Source organism: Corythoichthys intestinalis, chromosome 2 (genome assembly GCF_030265065.1).
Source record: "Corythoichthys intestinalis isolate RoL2023-P3 chromosome 2, ASM3026506v1, whole genome shotgun sequence".
Lineage (NCBI taxonomy): Eukaryota > Metazoa > Chordata > Actinopteri > Syngnathiformes > Syngnathidae > Corythoichthys > Corythoichthys intestinalis.
In genome coordinates, this window is record NC_080396.1 from 28285653 (window position 1) to 28308942 (window position 23290).

General features: G+C 40.1%; 1 protein-coding gene across 7 annotated transcripts in view; it reads left to right on the forward strand.

Annotated features, from left to right (window-relative positions):
* The window catches only part of LOC130911866 (plakophilin-4-like), a 45711-nt gene that overhangs the window by 5856 nt on the left and 16565 nt on the right, over positions 1-23290 (forward strand). For 3 of the 7 annotated variants that reach the window (XM_057829478.1, XM_057829479.1, XM_057829480.1), the window contains exons 3-10: positions 3500-3612; positions 6132-6166; positions 6284-6391; positions 8970-9124; positions 14224-14659; positions 16551-16721; positions 20512-20713; positions 20978-21110. In XM_057829478.1, coding sequence (XP_057685461.1) covers positions 3500-3612; positions 6132-6166; positions 6284-6391; positions 8970-9124; positions 14224-14659; positions 16551-16721; positions 20512-20713; positions 20978-21110 — 1353 coding nt within the window. The remainder of the gene's footprint in view (positions 1-3499; positions 3613-6131; positions 6167-6283; positions 6392-8969; positions 9125-14223; positions 14660-16550; positions 16722-20511; positions 20714-20977; positions 21111-23290) is intronic. The other 4 variants (XM_057829482.1, XM_057829483.1, XM_057829481.1 and 1 more) reach the window with 3 other exon arrangements.

Sequence of the window (23290 nt, forward strand, 5' to 3'; positions counted from 1 at the left end):
ACTCACCTGCTGAATCAGTGGGAGGCCTGAGCTTGTTTCGTTGAGACGAGATGGTCCCGTCTAGATGTGATGGGGGAGTGAGAGAAGCCCGCTTCACAAAGATACGATGTTGAAAATTGTAGCACGTTTTCAGGGCTCTCGTAGCGATGTCAGGAAATTCCTGAATGACTTTAATCCAGAACCTCGGTAGAATTGTTGTCTCAAATGTATGTTTAAGGTCGCCGTCATTTGCGATCTCTACAAGCTGATCCTCCTGTTGCACAGACATGCTCGAGTCACTCGGTTTATTCACAAACGGGTCGCGAATCCACTCCTTCACAGTTCGTGGGTCTTTAGTAATCGGGAAGTAGCGTAGATTTTGTTTTCTTCGAGGTTGTAGGCTCATTTTCTGGCTTGTCAGGTGCCCTTTTCCCCGTATAAAATCTGTCCAAAGACGTCTGTTTTTCAGTCGTTCTAGTGTGGGGGCAAACTATTTCCGGGAACAAATGTGATGCGCCCGCCTTACATCATACGTTATTATCGAGGACTAGTGCACATAGATATACAAAAGACGATGTACTGCTAGCAGTCCAATTAATGGATTTCTATGACGACATTAGTTCCTGTAGTATTATATCTAGAGTAGACAGGGTTTTGGTGTCTTAAGGGGCACAGGCCAAAGTTCATTCGGCCAAAATGCAGGCGTTAATAAATTATTATTTCTGTGCGGCCCGGTAGCAAATGCGCCAAGGACCGGTACCGGTCCGCGGCCCGGCGCTTGGGGACCCCTGGTCTAAAGAAAAATGTTTATGTTTTGCATTCCTGGATGGTTAAGAGATTATAAACAAGTTTGTATTTTTTATGTATGTTAATGTATCACTAGATAACTTTTCAACCTATATAAAAAAAAATTCATAACATTTGTGATGATATGGCAACTGAAAACTATTTGAATGACACCTCTTTTATATCTTGATGGGGTCTTTATCGCTTTCACCGGCACTAATTAACTTTGAGGATGGTGGCAGGAACCCTGCCACACAAGAAAAAAAAACTAAAAATGTGCTGACTGCTTTACAGCCTACGTCACTTCCTCCTTTCCCCATTCATTATAAAGACGGAAGTCGATGCTAACACTTTCACGTGAATTCTGCAAAGATGGCAGAGCAACAGAGACAAAAAGTTTTGTCTAAGGAGGGAAAAGAAAGGGAGTCTACAAGGATGTACACAATAAACATTGGCCCGGCTTTCACTCGCTGGTGTGACACCAGCCTCTCTCCCACACATACACTAAACTCGTCAGCAATGACGAGCTCGGGTGGGGTGGGGGGTTAGCCACACTAAGCAACACGGTTGCTAACCGTCATGTTATTGTTTAGCCACAATTCGATTCATTACCGTAGTACTTTTCATCCTTCACACAGCCACTGGAAACAGAAATGTCTAATCCATCTGCAGGCGACCATCATGATTTTACGATACTGTAGTTGTGCGGTGGTTTTCATGGGAAACGCAGCGCTGGTCCTAATGGGAAACACAGTCTTCTTTAAGGGAAAACACTACCGCTTAAGTCCACCAGCGTCGCTAACGTCGACCAATATCGAAAAGTTACCAAGTGTTGCTTTAAGTTACATTCAAATATTGCAATTAAAATTTGCTTATAAAATCCAGACATTTATTCTGAAACTTTCCAAAATGTTTCTTTAAAGTTTTTGAGAACAAAGGTTTGAATCGAATGGTGTTTCACTTGAACCAATACACATGAAAGTAAGTTTAAGTCAATACAGATTTATTTTGCATTGTTCATTTAGCCTATCAATTAATTAGGTCCATATTCGTGAGAAATGAACCCCCGTTCACCCAATTTGTTTGGTCTTATTAATGTCCTGTCCCCAGCAAAAAGTGTACATGCAGGTTATGCTGTTATATCGTCTACCAATGTTGAGACCAAAATCTACGCTCTTGGTTGTTTTTGTCCATTTCTCATTTGTAATAATGTAACGATACATCAATCTGGATTAGGCCTGCACAATATATCGTTTAAACATCGCAATCGCGATATGTGCATGCGCAATAGTCCTATCGCAGGATGTGCAATTGTTTTTTGTTTTTCTTTAACACGTAAACTTCTGATTTGCTTCATAAGCGTGCAAAGACAATGCCTCCTGTACCCCTTTTATATACATCAATCTTCATAATTCACAGATGAATCCCCTTAGCTTTCAGTAAACTGTATCATATGATTACAATGTGGTCATGGTGAGTCAACCAAAGACTTCCCAAACAAAGCCATTCAAGTCATCTGGTGAAAATTCTTCCACTTTTAATATTGCAACATATATCGCAAACCCCCCAAAAGTCGCAATGTAAGTTTTTTCGAATATCGTTCAGCCATAATCTGGATCGATATATTGATAGAAGGGGTCTAATGTTAGCATCTTGTTTAAACTAGGGGTGGAACGATACATCGATCTGGATTGATACATTATTTGGTAAAGCAATGATCCAATCCATTCAATCGAAATGCAAAACATTGATCATTATAGTCATCTGTCTGAAATGTTTTTTCAGCAACAAAATTGTCTAAAACATCAAAATTGCTTTGTATTTTATATTTAGGAGAGGTATAAATGTGTGTATACTTATTGTGTGAAATCGATTATAGCCGACTTTGTAATTCTGGCAAATATTGCATCGGTGTTCAAAGATGGATGTCAAATCTTCATGAAATTGGTAACTTACACTCCAAGTTAATACAGGTATAGAGAAGATAGGTATATCTGCTGACACAATTATTGATGAATTAAACATTGTATCAAGTTTTTTCATCTACTATGCTTAAGCCCGATGGATTCAAAAGTAGCAGGGATGGGACCTGAATAAATATCACTCCTTCAGAGAATGTTGGCAGTATGATCAAACACAAAGCTGATGTTGAATCTGGCTGACGTTTCTGGGTTGTTAATGTATTATTATGTATTACCAGGAGCTTCAAAGTCCCAAAGATTGCTGCTGCGTCTCGGGTTATTATCACGAGGTATAAGCAGCCATTCCAGGCTGCATTCAATCAATGGCACAATATCGCCATCATTCTCTCTAGTCAATATTTCACTCAGCTCGGATAAAGTAAAGCCAGTAATCTTTGATGTGACGGAAATGAACATGATGGTCAGCACGGTGCTCCAAAAAACAACATGCAAACTCAGCAAAACTCTTGAGGGGGTTCAATAGACCAATACCGGGGTCACGTCAGCGCTCACATCCTTGACCTTATTTGAACTGAGCTGGATGATTGGGTCTGACGTCCCGCTATAAGTGATGGGTTCTTGCTGACTTGAGGTCACATTGAAAGAACATTGCCATATGGTGAGCCATAACGGTACAAAAAAAACTAACATAAACAAAGTAACATTTGGCTGCCATGACGGTGATAGACGGCCTTTTCATTTGAACTGGGAGGTCTGACAGTGAATAATCTCCTCAAAGTTGATTAAATGGTAAAATGGTGATTTCAAAACAGGAGCTGCAGTTTGAACGGCTGACCCGGGAGTTGGAGGAGGAGCGTCAGATTGTGGCGAGCCAATTAGAAAGGTGTATGCTAGGAGCCGAGTCGCCAGTGGCCGACAGCAGCAGGTAAGTACTTACTGGAAGAAGTCCATTAGAACCTTTAAAGCAGGGGTCCCCAAACTACGGCCCGTGGGCCGGATACGGCCCGCATCCACATTTGGTCTGGCCCCCTGAACAATACCACAGAGCATTTTTTTTTTTTTTTTTCAATAGTGTTATTCATTTCCTGGCTTTTTTCTGTGAAGAACCCAGAGAGGGTTATTTGGTTATTATCTATTTAATTAATAGCGTTATTATATTATATTATATTATAATTTTTATTTTATTTACTTTTGTTCCGTGAAGAATCCCAAAAGGGTTATTTGATTATGGCTTTCTGAAAAACAATAAATCTTTACATTTAGGCGCTCCTGCAATCATCACACTTTTTCTGTTACAAACTGACCCCGGCCCCTCATCAGAGAGGGGAAAAGTTATGTGGCCCTCACAGGAAAAAGTTTGGGGACCCCTGCTTTAAAGTGAAACAAAATCCATTTTCGGGATGCTGATGAATTTGCATATGGCGGAAAACAGACAAGACTGAAAAAGCAGTTTCTGCTCTTGCACTCCTCTTTTAAAGAAACTGCTGTATTTTAAGCCGAAACAACTGTTGTGTTGATAAAACAATATGTCTATATGCTGCCATAGCAGATTCATGGCGCATTAAGCCCCCAAAATATTTTTAATTTGTCCGTTTTACCCTGAAAACCCCCGTTTACAGACGTCGCGCAACCGCTTTGGTTTCAACCCAGCCATAAAACAAAGGTAACTAATTATATTTATTCTTCAAAAGGTCTGTCGTTTTTAGCTTAGACTCATTAATTGATGTCTCATATTTCGTTTAGAAAAAAAAAAAAACGACTTTAAAAAGTTATTCATTCACATATTTTAAACTTTTAAACTAATTATGTCACAATGAAAAAAATGGCGTCTGTAAAAAAAGTCAGGGATATCTACCTCATAACTATTGCTAAATTATATTTTTTTGTTACTGTCGCATTTTCTCCGATATTTTGGATGATAAATAATAGATCCAAACAAAACAAAAAAAATGAAAAAAAAAAAACTTTTAAAAGGGTAACTATAAAAAAGAAAATCTCGACCACTCCTTGATGTCTGTGATTTCTGCATCGCGACCCTTGTTATATTACCATATTTCACCCATAAAATCCCCCAAAAATCCAGCAGTAGCCATTCACAGCTGTGTCTTGGCACTCAGTGATACATGGAGTTTTTGGATCGAAACAAGGTAAGTACTCGATAATATCTCGTTAAAGTCAAGGCGCTTGCAATTCTGCTCTCGCGTGCTCTCACCTGCATACAGGGTGACCCAAAAAAGTTTACACTGCCATAATACAACTTAAATGCCATGTTTATTCAGTTTAGAATTAGAATTTAATCACAAATTATACATTATTGTAAAGAACATGTACAGTACACTCTATTTTTCAATGTGTCCTCCCTTAAGTGTCACAACAGCCTCCAGGCGCCTGCGGAACGCTTGACAGGTCTTCTTTATGTAGGATGCTGTCATCTTTTCCCAAGATCTAACAATGGACCTCTCCAAGGCTGCCACAGAAGTTTGTGGCTTCTTACAGGCACTTTCCTCCACAGTTGCCCATATGCTATAATCCGGGGGATTGAGATCTGGACTCTGGGGTGGCCACATATCACCTTGTCAATCAACTTTTTGGTCCGCACAGATCGGGTTTTCCAGACCCAGGTTTTCATGAGGCTGTTCCAGTATCTTTCAGCTTCTTTTTAACTTTGTAGACTGCACATCTGGATATTCTCAGATTTGCTGCAATCTCAGTAGGTGTCAGACCGGCACGCAGCAATTCAGGTACAGCTAAAGTTTTCTTCATTTTCAGAAGAAGCACAGGAATTGTAGAGACGAGAGATTACCAGCTGCATTGACTGACCTTAATGAATCACTTAAGCATGACAACCTATTTAGATATGTTTCAATGGCTTTTAAACAAGCAGTCAACTGAGTGTAAACTTTTTTGGGTCACCCTGTATAGGGTTTTGCTGTTTAAAAAACAAACATTTTTTTTAAAATGCCCTCCTGTTTAAGATTTTTCTTCCCCCAGAAAATTGAGATTTTAAGCTTTCCAATGATGTATCACACATGCATATCGGACAATTTTGCAAGTTGGCCAAATTGGGGGTCTCAGAGTGGATCTTCAAGTCACCTGAGTGTTTTCCGCCATATGTTGATATTTCTCATCTTTTTCCCCCCATTAAACTAGTAATGAAAATAATGTATACACACCAAGTCTGTGGCAGTATTGGGAATAAAACATTTTCTATTTAAGAATGAAAACTAATTTTCTGCAAGAAACACATTCTGATTTCATAGTATTAAATCATGTTTTGTACTGTCATGGGTTTGTGACACATTTTAAGGACTTCATTGGGCAATTTTTTGTGGTGTGTGCTTATTTAAGCTAAGGATTTATTTATTTAGCTTTTTTGTTTTTGATTAACAGATGAATAATGCATATTGATGCACACTGACAGCATTCTCTGATTTCTTACTTAAGCTCATCCGAGAAGTCTTTTGCTTGGAGGACAGCAGGTATGATGATACACAATCATTACATTTGTCCGATTCAGACATTTTAAAGAGAAACAATGACAAGTACACTTTTATGCAATAAAGTGTCTTTTTGACCTTGAATGAATGCTTTTGCAGGAGACCCACAGGGCATAGCTGCATCTGCATGTCAAGGTCATCGCATGGAGGCAGAGGAGGGGGTCTACCCGCCTGAAGCGGACCGCGCATCCCTGCATGACAGTGAGGGTCTGTTGCTTGTGCACACACGGTCACGCTAGGGGAGAAATCTGGATTCTGAAATATGAATCTCAAATTCAAACGATTCCCATTTTGGTGTATATGTGTCATCACAATGCAGGTGGAAGACACCTTAAACTGGTGAAAAACCCATATGAAGCCACCACATGATTTTGTGTGACCTGTTACAGCAAATCATACACATCAAGTTCATGGTATCGCTAACATAGCAAAATTGTTTTTCTTGATTTGATTTGGTTTTTGTCACTTACTAAACATTGAGATGTTGTTGTTTTTTTTAATCAATGGCCTTTTTGAAATTATTGGAATATTATCTAACGTATAGAATGTGTCAAATGGCTTCTAATTTTAAATAACAAAACTGAAAAAAAAAAACAGTTATCAGGTCTCCAGACTACTCCTAAATGTGGGTATTTTGCTGCTAAAATTTGACACGATGCAATCCAGTTTCATATTCTTGCGCCTCTGGGACCAATAATTTTGCTTTTATGCAGTACAGGCCAAACATTTGAACATATCTCATTCAATGCAACAAATGAAGGTCCCAACCTCATTGATAAAGCAATAAATTCCACTAATCAACCCTGAAAAGGCATACTTGTGAAGCCCCAAAAAATTTTGGGTGGCTCCCTCATGAAGCTCATAGAGAACATGGCAAGAGTGTGCAAAAAAGTAATCAGAGCAAAGGGTGGCTATTTTAAAGATACTTGAATATTATACACGTTTTTAGTTATTTCACATTTTTTGCTCATTACATAATTCCACACGTGTTCATTCATAGTTTTATTACCTTCAGTGAGAATTTACAATGTAAATAGTCATGAAAATAAAGAAAACGCACAAATGAGAACGTGTGTCCAAACTTTTAGCTAGTAATATATACTGGACTGTCTCAGGAAATTAGAATACACAATATTCTAATTTTTTGAGACAGTCCTGTGTATATATACAGGACTGTCTCAGGAAATTAGAATACACAATATTCTAATTTCCTGAGACAGTCAGGAAATTAGAATATTGTGTATTATCTAATTTTTATGCAGCAATATGAGAAATTCCAAAAGGTTCAGATACTTTTTCATACCACTGAACACAACAGTTTTCTTCTTGAAATGCTCAAGTTTCAGGTTATTTGTTTAGTTCTTGCAGGAAAAGAATCGTTTGGAGGCCTGGCAATCATTCAATTTGTTTTGTACATGCAATCAGGGCCGGCCCAGCCTATATGCAGACAATGCAGCTGCTTAGGGCCCCTAACTAGTAGGGGGCCCCCAATCTGGCAATTTTAAAATTTATATTCTATTTTGTTTACTACAGTTTGCTTTATTTGACTTTTGTGAGTTTTGATACTTGATTATAAGCTTAAAAAAAATAAAAGTTCTTCCTTAACTTCTTTCTTTCCTCTTTTAGAAAAAGGTTTGGCACTATCTACTGTAAGTACTGACAATCATTTGGGGAGAGAAGTTTGAAGTATGCAGTGCAAGAAAATCTTGATTAATATACAAAATATGGAAGTATGGGTTGGATTGCATGTATGGGTTTCACAGTACACTGTGAAAAAATGGTGGGCCAAAAGTATGGGCCCCTTTGCATTATTTTGCTTAGGGCCCCCAAATTGTCTGGGCCGGCCCTGCATGCAATAATACTGTATGTGACCATCATACTTTACATTTGTATGGTAGAATATAGAGGTGCTTTGGGGGATGGTGTGGCTCAGTGGTAGAGTAGTTGTCCCCCAACCCAGAGGTTGTGGGCTTGATTCTCTGCCCTGATGAACTTGCCTAAGTATCCCTGAGCAAGATACTGATCCTGCTGCTTGCTCCTGTTGCTGCGTCACCAGTAGGTAGATGGCAAAGTAGTGTAAAGCGGTTTGAGCACCTTGAAAGGTGGAAAAGCGCTATACAAGTATAACACCATTTACCATTTGGTTCACCAAAGTTTTCGAAAAAAGACAATTTGAAAAAGAGTAAGGCCTGTATACTAAATGACCATAAAAGGAGGAGTTGATGGAAAGTTAAGCCAGGGCCAAGACAACATTAGGTTGTGGATAGATGGAATGTCAATTGGCATGAGAAAGCAGAAGGTTCCTTGAGGATGACAGCAAAACAGCAGCAGCAGTGACATCTTTTGTTTGGAGTCCTCTGACTGTAAATTTTAGGATAGCCTTTGAAGAGCCTAAAAAAAGTGATAAACTAATTTTTCAATACTATTATCACATTCACGCATCACGGGACCCTCATAAGTTGATACCTAATCACACAACACACCGAGTAAAGCTTTGATAGCACATTTGCTCTGATTTATACTCCTTCTTCGGTCTGAAAATAAAAACATCCCCCGCAAGCTTACTCCAGTAGAAAGTAGGCCAGCCATGAAGCTGTGTGCACAGTGCACATTGTTCCCGTAGAAGCATCATGGCTTAAATGCAGATAATCATGATGTGTCTTTCCACTCAAAAAGTCCTGTTACAACTTTAAAGCTATGTGAGATCAAGTGCAAATGACTTAAAACGCAGTGACTGTTGACTGATACGCACTGATCGGGGCGATGTTTCCCCATCTTTTTATAGGCTCGGGGGGCCACTCGGCTCATATGACTTCCTATTCAGACAGTGGCTACCAGGACAGCAGCGTTAGTTACTACAGCAACCAGAACATCGTGCGTTCTGAGCCACGTGCCTCGGTGTCGAGAAGCCCAAGAGCTGAGGGTCAAGCGTCTGTGCAGGTAGGATAACTGCTTTTAGACATTGTACCATTTGACGACCCATTTGCCTTGTTCGTGGCCATTTTTGGCTATTTCTACAGGCGTTCATTGGTCCTTTGAAAATCATATATTCATACATTAGCAGCGGGTTTCAGTTAAGAAGTTAAAAAAGAAGGGTTTCAGATAAGGCACACAGTATGAGTGGCATGCAACTGATTGATGAACTGTTCAGGGTGTAGCCTACTTATTGCCTAAAGTCAGTTGGGATAAGTGCTGGTACCCTGCAAACTTGGGCAGGATAAGTGGTGTAGAGATTGGTTGGGCGGATGAATCGTTCGTTTACTCCGCTCGACTCCAGTGTGCAATTAACTCATTCGCTGCTGTTGTATGAAATTTCAGGTTCGCGGTGAATCAGTAACGGGCACACTTTTGCTCAATAGACAATGTTTATATATGACAATTGCAGAATATATGTGATTTATTGATTACAATCCCACAAGAGCAAGCAAACAGGTATCAAAAACAAGCACAGCAAGTAGTAACCTCATGCTAAGTCTGAGTTTGCCAACCTCACACCCCCGCGTTACTGTTACAGCACATCAGAGTGTCCCTTAGAAATGAAAATCGCTTACCGTGACAAACGAGTGGGAAGCCAACAACACTCCAGTAAAGCGGCAAAGGGACAAAGGCCAGGCGATCCGTACGTGACCCTCTGATAGACCTCACTGGTCGCCCGGAAATGTTCGGCTTTTATAGGGACGCACCCCCTGGAGGCGGAGAGACCAACTTCCGCCCCCGAGTGGCGCGGCCCCGTCCAATCTCAAACATTTAAGCTACTTTTGGTTCAGCCCCCTTGAAAAAGGGCTTTTCACATGGGACAAATGAGCTGTGCTGCAACAGATGCCAACAAGTGGTAAATATTATGGGTGCAAAACAAGTTATCTCTATGGGACCCAGGCGTGTAGTAAAACAATACTATGGTGGAAAACAAGTTATCTCGTGAGATTCTCAAGCGCGTCTCCTAACTATGGGAACAAGGTGAAAAACAATAGAAGTTGTTACAATCTATGTCACAGAAGCAATCATACATTACAAAAGCATAATGTAATATTTTCCCGCATCAGCTGCCATTGACAGCGAAAAAGGTTCAGTCCATTTTAATATAATTACTGGTATATTTTTATATTCTCGCAGTCGGCGTGATGTCACGATGACGTCATCTCGCATAGCAACGTGTCGCCATTTTGAGATGGGGCATGCACAGGTAAACATCCGTAGACAAACATTGTCTGACATTCATATATTTCAGCCGTGTTTTGCTTCTTTTTTTCATAAAAACGTCTTAAACATGACTTATTATTATCACGAGACACAGACGCGAGGAGGCGATAGAACTTAAAATGAACATTTATTGGCTTGCGAATCTGCCCAAACAAAGTCGCAGCTGATAGCTGGATAAACAATACAAAGGAATGGCCTGCAGTGGAGTTCCGAAACATCGACAACTACCTCATAAAGTCACACAGTAAGTTGACCTTTGTTAATTCTAGGCATTTTTTTGTTTCTAAACAAATTAAAATAAATGGGAAGGCATTCCAATTAATGGATGCAATCTGGGTGCTTCTCCATGTTGACCTTAGCACCTAGAAAAAAGTAACTATTTTTAATTGGGGACCACAACAATGACTTGCAATAATATGTGGGATATGTACTGTGTGGAACTGAGTAAATTGGTAGTATATACGAAGTGATTATTTCTGCCTTAACCGGTAATTTGCCTCCAAGCGTTATTTAGCCATGAACCATCATAATAGACCTAAATGGGGTGTCACGAGGCAAGAACGCAGTGCATGAGTCGCGTCACGGCAAAATAACCTATTCCCACCAGGCCAATAATATACTGATTGAGCAATCAGAGCAGTTCACGGCAAAAAAAAAACGCTTTGCAAGTTTTCGGTTACGGCAATAATAACCACTGCATAGTCTATTGAATCGTAGCAGCTAATTAGGGCAAAAAAAAATCTATTAAAGTTTACTCACCAGTAATAAAATGTCTGCTGCAAACGTAAATGTGCCTGGATTTAGGTTCCCACAGGCGAGAATGATCCACGGAACCGTCTTCTTTTACTGTTCCTCGATTAATTGCTTTCAGCCATTTGCTTCTTTTCTTCTCACGAGGAAGAATGAAGAACTTCAAATGCGGCTCCGAACTCTTCCTTGTGTTACAACCCGCAACACAGCAACTTTTAGTCATTCCGACGGAAAAAAAGATCGCAAATAGGACAAAACTTCAACGCATTTGTACTACAATGCACGACAGAGCAACTGCTCGTGTTTTGCCCCCTTTTCAATATGGCGACGCTTTGTTGTGGCTGGTGACGTCATTAATGCCCGCATGTCTGACTGCGAGAATAGTATAATTATATTACACCTTTGTGATTTTATCTGGTAGGGAGACAAAAAAATAAATAAAACATTTTTAAATGTTTTATAGTTGGGGTGTAAATCACCATTTTTATGATGGTACAATACGATGCTGATTCTTTGAACAATAATAATTTGCCAATATTACAAAGTCTGCCACAATTCGACGTGATTCAAGGACCTTTGATCAATTTAATGTGAAATTATTTCGACATTTAACACAATCAGTTAAATTTCATTTATTTAAAAAAAGTAAGCAATTTTGAAATTTGACAACTTATTGCTCTCTTAAGAGCAATAGGTTTAGCATTAAGAGCTCTCTTTTCTCTCTCTTTTTTTTTTTTTTTTTAAAACAAAACAGCTTGTCTAACATATAGATTTTGTTTGATTGTGTCATTTGATAAATTGATCCAAATCTATTATTATACCCCTAGTGTCCAGATTTTTTTTGTAAGGGAACATGGAGACAGGTGAGGCAGAAAGGGATGATGCAGAACTCAAAAGTATTTATTTCACGAAATCTCAAACAAAACTATTTGGAACAACAGAAAAAGGTAAAGTAAAAAAAAATCAACAATCACAATAGGAAAAGGAACTTACTCAAACAAGGGAACATGAAGAATGTGGCGAGAACAGGAAATGGCACATTCAAAGACGATGACCTGACAAGGACTGAACTAAAGCTAAATACGCAGGCAGGCAAGGAGAAAAGACAATGAGAAACAGGTGGGTGACACAAGAGGCAGGGGGACAGTGATTGGTCAGATGCTCAAGGAGGTGGCAGACAACAGTTGGCATGAATCGGATTGCGAGGATTAAAAAAAAAGTAGATATCATTGCTTTGGTTGTGTCAAATGTACGATAGAGATAAAAGATACAATTTCATGTAAAGCATATACAGTGGAGCAAATAAGTATTTAGTCAACCACTAATTCTCCCACTAAAGTTTTCCCACTTGAAAATATTTGAGAGGCCTGTAATTGTCAACATGGGTAAACCTCAACCATGACAGACAGAATGTGGAGGAAAAAAAACCAGAAAACACAATGTTTGATTTTTAAAGAATTAATTTGCAAATCATGGTAAATAATAAGTATTTGGTCAATACCAAAAATTCATCTCAATACTTTGTTTTGTACCCTTTGTTGTCAATAACGGAGGCCAAACGTTTTCGGTCACTCTTCACAAGCTTTTCACACACTGTTGCTGGTATTTTGGCCCATTCCTCCGTGCAGATCTCCTCTAGAGCAGTGATGTTTTGGGGCTGTCGTTGGGCAACACAGACTTTCAACTCCCTCCACAGATTTTCTATGGGGTTGAGATCTGGAGACTGGCTAGGCCAATCCAGAACCTTGAAATGTTTCTTACGAAGCCACTCCTTTGTTGCCCTGGATGTGTGTTTGGGATCATTGTCATTCTGAAAGACCCAGCCACGTCTCATCTTCAATGCCCTTGCTGATGAAAGGAGATTTTCACTCAAAATCTCTTGATACATGGCCCCATTCATTCTTTCCTTTACACAGATCAGTTGTCCTGGTCCCTTTGCAGAAAAGCAGCCCCAAAGCATGATGTTTCCACCCCCATGCTTCACAGTGGGTATGGTGTTCTTCGGACGCTATTCAGTATTCTTTCTCCTCCAAACATGAGAACCTGTGTTTCTACCAAAAAGTTCTATTTTGGTTTCATCTACCATAACACATTCTCCCAGTCCTCTTCAGGATCATCCAAATGCTCTCTAACGAACCGCAGACGGGCCTGGACGTGTACTGGCTTCAGCAGGGGGACACGTCTGGCAGTGCAAGATTTGAGTCCCTGGCGACGCATTGTGTTACTGATAGTAGCCTTTGTTACTGTGGTCCCAGCTCTCTGTAGGTCATTCACTAGGTCCCCCGTGTGGTTCTGGGATTTTTGCTCACCGTTCTTATCATTTTGACGCCACGGGGTGAGATCTTGCATGGAGCCCCAGATCGAGGGAGATTATCAGTGGTCTTGTTTGTCTTCCATTTTCTAATAATTTCTCCCACAGTTGATTTCTTTACACCAAGCGTTTTACCTATTGCAGACTCAGTCTTCCCAGCCTGGTGCAGGTCTACAATTTTGTCTCTGGTGTCCATCGACAGCTCTTTGGTCTTGGCCATAGTGGAGTTTGGAGTGTGACTGACTGAGATTGTGGACAGGTGTCTTTTATACCGATAATAAAGCAGGTGCCATTAATACAGGTAACGAGTGGAGCCTCGTTAGAAGAAGTTAGACCTCTTTGACAGCCAGAAATCTTGCTTGTTTGTAGGTGACCAAATACTTATTTTCCACTCTAATTTTGAAATAAATTCTTTAAAAAACAAACAATGGGATTTTCTGTTTTTTTTCCACATTCTGTCTCTCATGGTTGAGGTTTACCCATGTTGACAATTACAGGCCTCTCTAATCTTTTCAAGTAGGAGAGAACTTGCACAATTGGTGGTTGACTAAATACTCATTTGCCCCACTGTATGTATTTAAAAGAGCTAAAGGTGGAAATTAAAACATCAGAAAGAAGCCCCACCTTTGCGAGGTTTCAGTCCATCAAATTTACCTTTAAAATCACCTTACAAATGGTTATAAATGGTTCAGAAGTGATATGGACACAAAAGACCAGCATAGATCCAAAGTCTTCAGTAAATGTAGCTTTGAATATCTGGTGTCTTTACTTCTCTCAGCCAACAGGCCGAATGCTGCGAAGGATGGCATCCCTTCCTTCCAGGAGCCAGTCTCCCGGTTGCACCGCTGCCGGCACCGTCTCCCCCTCCCGCATTTCATTACGGACATCCCAAGGTAGCACCTACGACTCCCCCATCCTTTCCGAGCCCAAACCACTGGCCACGGTCTTCCCCGGAACCAGCATGCCACCCTCCTGCCCGTCACCCTCCTCCCCGGGCGAGGACAGAGGTGTTAGCAGCGTCGGCCGTCTTGGCTCCACTCTCTCCCTTATTGAGGGGAGGGGTTTGTTGGGGTCACCCCTCCGCTCCGGGATGACCGCGGTACCCCAGCATTACGGAGCCACGCTGCCTAGACAGAGTCAGTCACTGGCCTACGGAGCTGACCCGTATGGCTTGTACCAAAGGAGTGCCCTGCCACGCCCTGACAGCCTTATAGGTCAGTTATGTTTCCTTATTTCCATCAGAAGAAGCAATGGGTTAACACTGACTGTCATTGACGACTACAGACGTTCAGATGATTGCTGCCACCCCTTCCCAGTCAGAATATATTGGACGTCTATCTCTGTCAATGGCAGACAATGAGTTAAACTGATTCACAGCGATTCAAATGTTTTTTTTCCCCAATCATAAAAAAACAATCAGATTATCATGACAACAAAGTTGTCCTTTTTAAGCATACAACCAACATCTGGTGGAGATTTACAGTAGTCGTAGCATTGCGGATGTTGCAACATCACCCTTTGGTCACATCACTAAGCCTCTCCCAGTGACCCACATAGCGAGGTCTCTATCACAAAGCCATCAGCTGATTATCATCTGGCAAAAGCAAAAGGCTTTAGACTGCCATCAGCATCTGCTTTATACTCGATTCTCAACTGAAGCACTCTTTCTTCTGTTTTTTTCACGGTGCGGCTATCATTGACGAGTGCACACGCACTCCTGCACACTTTGTATGCATTTGTTGTGCTTGAGCGTGCGAGGACAGCAGAAAGATGCACAAGAGTGCGTTTGAGAGGCAGTGAACTACAAAGAAAAGCCTCCTGTTCTCCAGCTGAGTGGTTTTCCTTCTAAGTGACCTAATACGTCACCCAAGTCTTTAACCACAATAATCTACCTCGAACAATCCAGCAATCTACCAATCATCCTAGATTAGATATACAAGAATAGCAATTAACTGGTGCGGCTAATTAGGATGCTGTTGCCCAGCACTGCCGCAGTCAATTAGTTAACAAGCTGGTAAATTGCCCCAAAAATTTAGCATCAGAAGCACATTAAAAAAAGTTTAGAGAGCAGAATTCCAAAGCATTTTTACCCATAGGCAGAGTTGACTTTTTTTTTGGGGGGGGGGGGGGGGGGGGGCAAAACATGCTGATGAACCCGAAACGCAGTGACGGCAATAAAATTAACTTCCAAGATATATGTTCGGTTAGTAGCTTAGCCCATACTTAAGTACATATGTAAATACAGGCATCCCAGCTGTGTGTGGGGGTGTGAGCGCGCGCCTTTTTTGTCTTACTTCGTGGAGAAGTAGATGCCGATTTTTGCGTTCCGAGTAGATATCCAATTTACTGCCAAGTTTTTTCCAGTCACTCACACTCTTGCGAAACGAATCCTCACCATGGTCAGCTTGAAAATGGCAGCAAGCAAAACAGAAGGCTGCATACTTTTTGAATGAATATTCCAGGCAGGAATATTTATAATAATACGTTGAAAATGAACTTTTTTTTTTTTGTTTCACATCATTTTTTAGGGGAATTCTTAATCAGGCTGCTTAAAAGCTATGCTTTTAGCCAAGATCGTCCTCCATTGAATATGGTACACCCGGTAGTGATTCTGATGTAAATTTAGCATCTTTAGTCGGGAAACTGAAACTTCGCTCACCATTTTGGCAGTGCTCTCCAGCTTTTCATGGTCCACATCTTCAATCATTGGTTCCCATTCAGTAATTGTCGCTTTTGAAAGCTTAGGTCTGATAAAAATTACATCATTATCCATCTTGCCTCTTCTGTCCTCAGGTGGTTATGGCTAAGTAAAGCAAATGAACGTCTCTAAGGTGCTAGTCATATGATCTGTTTGAAAATTTATTTTTGACTCATAATAATTTTTTGTTGTTGTTCATTTCATGCATTTTTTGTTTTGTTTTATTACTTTGCAATTTTTATAAACGTTTTACCGGCAAAATCTTAATTTTAAAAATTCATATACACTGTATAGGAAAGTCAATTACATGCAATTATATTTTTCGGCCACAAGGCCCCCCCCGCCTACCCTTGATCTCCGCGTATGTTTTTACCTCAACAAGAATATCTTTGCGTGTATATCTGTAGGCCTTCACAGTTCATACGCCAGTCAGTCTGGCCAGATTGACCCGGAGCTGAGGGCAGCGTTGTCTCCAGATTCTCACATGACGCCAGTTTTCGATGACCACACTTTCCACAGCCCCTTGTATCACAGCCCCACCCAAGAACTACAAGGCTCGGTCTACGGGACAGGTGCAGGTACTGCAATATCTAATAATATTGTTGGACCTTCAAATTCCACTGTGATAATTTTTCACATTAAAAAATTGAATCTTGTTGAAAGGTATTCAAAAAGAAATTTTAAAGACATCGCGGGAAGTATGAAAACCGACAGGATTGACACAACCATTTGTTGAACTTGGCATTGTTGGTTACAAATTATACAGGGTTTTCCAAAATGGTTGACCCCATTCCAAATGGCCATATCTCAGAAACGACTTGATGGGTCTTAATGAAACAAAATACACTTTATGTTTTAGGTCATAAGTTGTATTGGTTAAATTTACAAAGAAAAGTACAAATATTTGTTGGTCCTATGACAGATTTTCATAAATGTTTAAAATGAGCGTCGCCTGTGACTCTGCACACTTCGAGTTGGTATTCGGCTCGTGCCAAACTCGCTGAAATTTTTTTAGATTTTAGGTGCCAAGTCCTAATTTGTTTTGTAGTTGGTGCCTTCTTTGCAAAATTTGTGAATAGGGCACGTTGCACTGTCTTCGGTGACTGAGTACGAGCATACTCTAACAGGCAAATGCCAAACGTCACACACAAAAACCTGAAACGTTTCTACACAGGCTGTGAAAATTTGAGGTCATTCCAACGAAAATTGTCAAAATTATTGGCCTACGAAATCGGGTCAAACATTTTGGAACACCCTGTAGTAACTTCTCACTTGTTGATTTAATGCTGCGAATACAAAGATGAAAGTGTCTTAAAAGGATCTACGGATGGAAAGACTTCTTAAAAGAAATGTTATTATGAGTTAAAATAATTTGATATTGAAACCCCACTTGATGTTTTCGTTTTTATACAATTTGTAAAATTAGTCTAACTAGTAGGTCCCCATTGTTGTTGACATTGCAGGGCGGTGGTGTCACATGGTTACGCTGCCGGGCTTCCAGAGTATGACTCTTGCGACATAAACATGTCATCTGTTCAACCCTTTCAATTTGAACCCGAGAGGAACATTAATGAGCATGACAGTGCTGTCGATATTTCACAAATCGAGCAGCAACAACAAAATGAACAGGAAACACGGAATGAGACGAGACAAGAGTAGGTAAAAAAAAAAAAAAAATGGTGTTCTGCCCAAATGTGGTACACCGGCGAAACGTCCTACAAGGGGCGAATTTGACAGTCATTGTAGTACCGTGCGCTTTCAGCTTGTTTTGTTTAGCTGCATACAGACAGAACATTTTAAAGATGCCTTAAGAAAATACTTAAACGTAGTAATATCAAATAAGGTTGGTTTGAATATGCTACGTGACTAATGTGGTCAACAGATCAAAAATCTGCTTTAAACCCATCACAAGAAAACACAATGCTTAAAAGTATGGGAGGGAAACACATGCAAAAAGTACCTTGAGGCAATGAAAAGGTAATAAAAGACTCCATAAAAACACAAATAGTAAGTACTCGCCGCTTTTAACCGATGAGCGTATGTGTTGGACGTCTCGCAGCTTAGAAGGAATTGCAGTAACCCTATACAGGTCCGTCTAAAGAAATTAGCATATTGTGATAAAGTTCATTATTTTCTGTTATGTACTGATAAACATTAGACTTTCATATATTTTAGATTCATTTCCCACAACTAAAGTAGTTCAAGCCTGTTATTGTTTTAATATTGATTATTTTGGCAAAAAAGTCAAGAAAACCCAAAAATCCCTATCTCAAAAAATTAGCATATTTCATCCGACCAATGCAAAAAAGTGTTTTTCAATACAAAAAAAGTCAACCTTCAATTAATTATATCAGCTATGCACTCAATACTTGGTCGGGAATCCTTTTGCCGAAATGATTGCTTCAATGCGGCGTGGCATGGAGGCAATCAGCCTGTGGCACTGCTGAGGTGTTATGGAGGCCTAGGATGCTTCGATAGCGGCCTTAAGCCTTAAGCATCCACAGTGTTGAGTCTGGTGTCTTTCAACCTTTTCTTCACTATATCCCACAGATTCTCTTTGGGGTTCAGGTCAGGAGAGTTGGCAGGCCAATTGAGCACAGTAATGCCATGGTCAGTAAACCATTTACCAGTGGTTTTGGCACTGTGAGCAGGTGCCAGGTCGTGCTGAAAAATGAAATCTTCTCCATCTCCATAAAGCTTTTCAGCAGATGGAAGCATGAAGTGCTCCAAAATCTCCTGATAGCTAGCTGTATTGACCCTGCCCTTGATAAAACACAGTATACCAACACTAACACCTGACATGGCACCCCAGAGCATCACTGAGTGTGGGTACTTGACACTGGACTTCAGGCATTTTGGCATTTCCTTCTCCCCAGTCTTCCTGCAAACTCTCGCACCTTGATTTCTGAATGACATGCAAAATTTGCTTTCATCTGAGAAAAGTACTTTGGACCACTGGGCAACAGTCCAGTGCTGCTTCTCTGTAGCCCAGGTCAGGCGCTTCTGCCGCTGTTTCAGGTTCAAAAGTGGCTTGACCTGGGGAATGCGGCACCTGTGCACGGTGGGTCTGGATATTTCTACTCCATATTCAGTCCACTGTTTCTGCAGGTCCCCCAAGGTCTGGAATCGGCCCTTCTCCACAATCTTTCTCAGGGTGCGGTCACCTCTTTTGGTTGTGTAACGTTTCCTGCCACACTTTTTCCCTTCCCACAGACTTCCATCTGAGGTGCCTTGTTACAGCACTCTGGGGAAGCCTATTCGCTCAGAAATTTCTGTGTCTTAGCCTCTTGCTTGTGGGTGTCAATGATGGCCTTCTGGACAGCAGTCAGGTCGGCAGTCTCTGCCATGATTGCGGTTTTGAGCAATGAACAAGGCTGAGAGTTTTTAAAAGCCTCAGGAATCTTTCGCAGGTGTTTGAAGTTAATTCGTTGATTCAGACAATTGGGTTGTTAGCTTCTTTAGAGTACCTTTTCATGATATGCAAATTTTTTGAGATAGGGATTTTTGGGTTTTCATGACTTTTTTGCCAAAATCATCAATATTAAAAGAATAAAAGGCTTGAACTAAAGGCTTGAACTACTTTAGTTGTGTGTAATGAACCTAAAATATATGGATAATGTTTATCAGTACATTACAGAAAATAATGAACTTGATCACGTATGTTAATTTTTTGAGAAGGACCTGTAGTAGTGTAGTGTTCGTCGAGTGACAGTGACAGCGACAATCTACGCCATCACCCTGAGCGTCCATTGCACACTTAAAACATGGTGCCCTCCGTAGGTCAAAACATATATATGTATATATGTATATACATATATTTTAAACAATGGCAATATTTTATGTGTTTCTAATAACATATTTTGGTAAAAGAGAACAAATTTGGCTTATTAGAGACTACAAGTCTAAGTCCGATGTTCCTTTTAAGAGGAAGAATTTTTTGTTAAAATGTGCTTTTTTAATTGAAATTCTCAATTTCAAAAGCCATCAGTCAAGCTAATGGTTGTGCACTTTATTGGCGTGTTGGAAATTTCTGGACTTAAGATTCCATGATTGGAACGTAACCTGCGATTAAAATGCGTTATGTTTTAAAAATTAATCGTAATTAATGCGTTAAGTCCCACCTATAGTTATGTCATGAATTACCTTGGCTATCATTGATAGCGAAAGATGTCCATTCCATTTTGACTGGGAGAGGCTGGCAGCGATAGAACGATTTGCCTTTCCCCCAAGTCAAAATAGGTTGGACGCCGTCAATGGCACTTAAACATGCCAACGATGACAGGTTTTAGTGGATTTGGTGTCTCTTGCTGTTAATTTCAGTGAATGATTTAAATCCAGATAATTTATGTCGTTTCCTTAATTTACTAGGTGTGGGGACACTCCGTCGAGCCACAAGCCACTGCAGCACTCTGCCGTACCAAAGAAGCAGCTACGGGCTAAACAATGCCACCGTATACGTCGACTCCTTCAGGATCCCCGGCGAGCCGCTCTACTCGCATCAGCACTCTGAGCTGGTTGAGCGGATGGTCACCCGCACTCCATCCATTGAAAGCATCCACAAAGACCCCAGGTGCACCGAAAAAAATATGTAATTAGATTTTCAACAGTTTTGTTTGGAGTTGAAAACAGGTACTTGGCATCAATTAAAAAAAAAAAAAAAAAACACAGTAGTGAGGAATTGCTTAGTCACTTTCTGCTTAGTTTTGTTTTAGAAACACATTCCAATTTTTGTCTGTTTTTGCTTGGTTTCTGAAAATAATTTACATAATCAACATCACAGGTGTAGAACAAAGATAAAGAACTCAATTTGTCTTTTCGCTTCTTTGCCATCAAGGGAATTTGCGTGGCGAGACCCTGAGCTGCCAGAGGTCATCCACATGCTACAGCACCATTTCCCATCCGTGCAGGCCAATGCAGCCGCTTATTTACAGCACCTTTGTTTTGGAGATAACAGGGTCAAAGTGGAGGTGAGGTCACGGTGGCATGTGGTACAAGTGATGGCGAAAACGTTTCACATTCAACTTTTACTTCCAGCGCATACTCTTGTGAAAGCACCCATAGCAAAAATTCGCTACTCATCTGTTGCTTAATCTCGTCTCGTGAGATGAATTTGATCATCTCAAATTTATCTCATTCTCTGCTTATTAGTCAAAATGAGCAAAGACATCACTGAGACAAAGGAGATTGATTCGAGAAAAACAGACGAGCAATATTTGAGAAGAGAAATTCTCTTAATTAAAAATTGAGTTATACTTGTACAGCACCTTTCAGGCACTCAAAGCACTTTGATACTATATCCTCATCTACCTGCTGTTGACCTAACAACGTGGGGTTCAGTGTCTTGCTCAAGGATACTTAGATGAACTCATCAGGACAGATAGTTGAACTCACAACCTCTAGGTTCTCTACCACTGAGCCACGCACACTGTGCTCTATGTGATGCGGCACATCAATGGAAAGCAACTTCAGAAAGCGTGTATCACCGATGAAGAAAATGTATTATATTTTGGTTCATTTAATAATTTATACTGTATATTTCTGTGATATTAAAAAAAAAAAAAACTTCCAAACTGCAGACATGTTGCCTGTGAGCCAGTAGTTTTAGCGAGACATCATATGCCAGAGTGTTGCCCCTTTTTTGATTACGTCATCAAATAAGAGGACTAAGGTTCTTCACACTCTTTTGTGGTAAACTTTTGGTCTTCAAACCCAAAAACCGATAATGTATTTGAGCGGCCGATAGTTTTCATCGCCGAATTTTCGGTCACATCTCTAATTTTTACATTGAACAAGTTGAACCAAATGAACCAGATGTTATTTAATTATTTGACCAATTATAATATTTTTTCGGATTTTGGCAAGAGATGAATTATGATGTGATTGGACATGTCAGAGCATACACTACTCTTTCTTACAATGAAAGAAACCTTGAAAACCCAAAATGAGCAATTGCAGACTGGAAGAAGATCAAATTGAGGAATATTTGTGACTGGCACAATATAAGGTTGCTCCACGGGATCACTAAAAGAGGCTGCTTTGAGGCAAGTTGAAGAAATAAAATACTTTGCTCATCCATAGCTTTTACTGAGACATTACTGAGATCGTGACTCCAAGTAAGGAGATAAAATTGAGATGCATTTCAGATCGACACAAGTACTCATAGTTGTCTCTTGGTGAGATCTTAAAAGGAGACAACTGTGAGACTGTATTGAAAAATTGTGCCAGTACAACTATTCTCAAGACCTTCTCATGAAATTCTCACTATGAGACTTACTTCTCATGAGACAAATTTGAGAAACCTGAGAAAACCACTCTGGTCTCGATTACTGCTGATTCATTTCTCAGAGATGTAAATGAGACATGAGCAAGATCTCATCTTCAGTTTTGCTTTGCTATGGGCAGTATCCAAAATCTGGTGCGAGGGCTATTTGTGGCTTGTCACCTCTCTATTGTTTTTTTTTTTTTTTTTTTTTTTTAACCTGCACATAGGCCTGTGAGATTTTTTTCCCAAAACAGATGTAAGAATATTTCATTCCAACCAGTACTGAATGTGAGATTTAAATAATAGCTTCATAGTGTTGTTTATTATTACATAGTTTTTGTTTGTTTGTAAAAAGTAGTTGTTAAATTAGCCTTTGCATACCCCCTCAAGTTACGTAACCGTTCAATTAGTATCAACAAGTTAATATTAATGACTGAAAAGTAATAATAGTTTAAATGTGCAATGTAATAGAATATGCCAACGGAATGGCGCGTGCATCATAACATTCTAGTCTGTTGTCCCAAAAGTACATTCTCGGTTTAATCTTTTTACTTTTGTGAAATGCTGGCAGGCAAACTGAGCCAAAGCACCATCTGCTCCAACTCAAATGTAGAAAATATTGGTGCCAAACTCTTCTCTTCTGTCACTGGACTTCTAATTCCTGTGCAATAAATAACTGCAGCACAACAAAGTTATGTGATGGGAAACATTTGTCCGTCTGATGTGTCCTTGGTTGCCCTCTGGGCACAAAGCGCTTCACGTAGGCAAAGAAAAGTTTTTAAACATTATGGAATACTGAATTAAGATTTGTTCTATGTTTTAAGATGGCTTTACTTTGAGTCATTGTTTTTTTCTGTTTTTATTTTTTATTTTTAATCTGTTTAA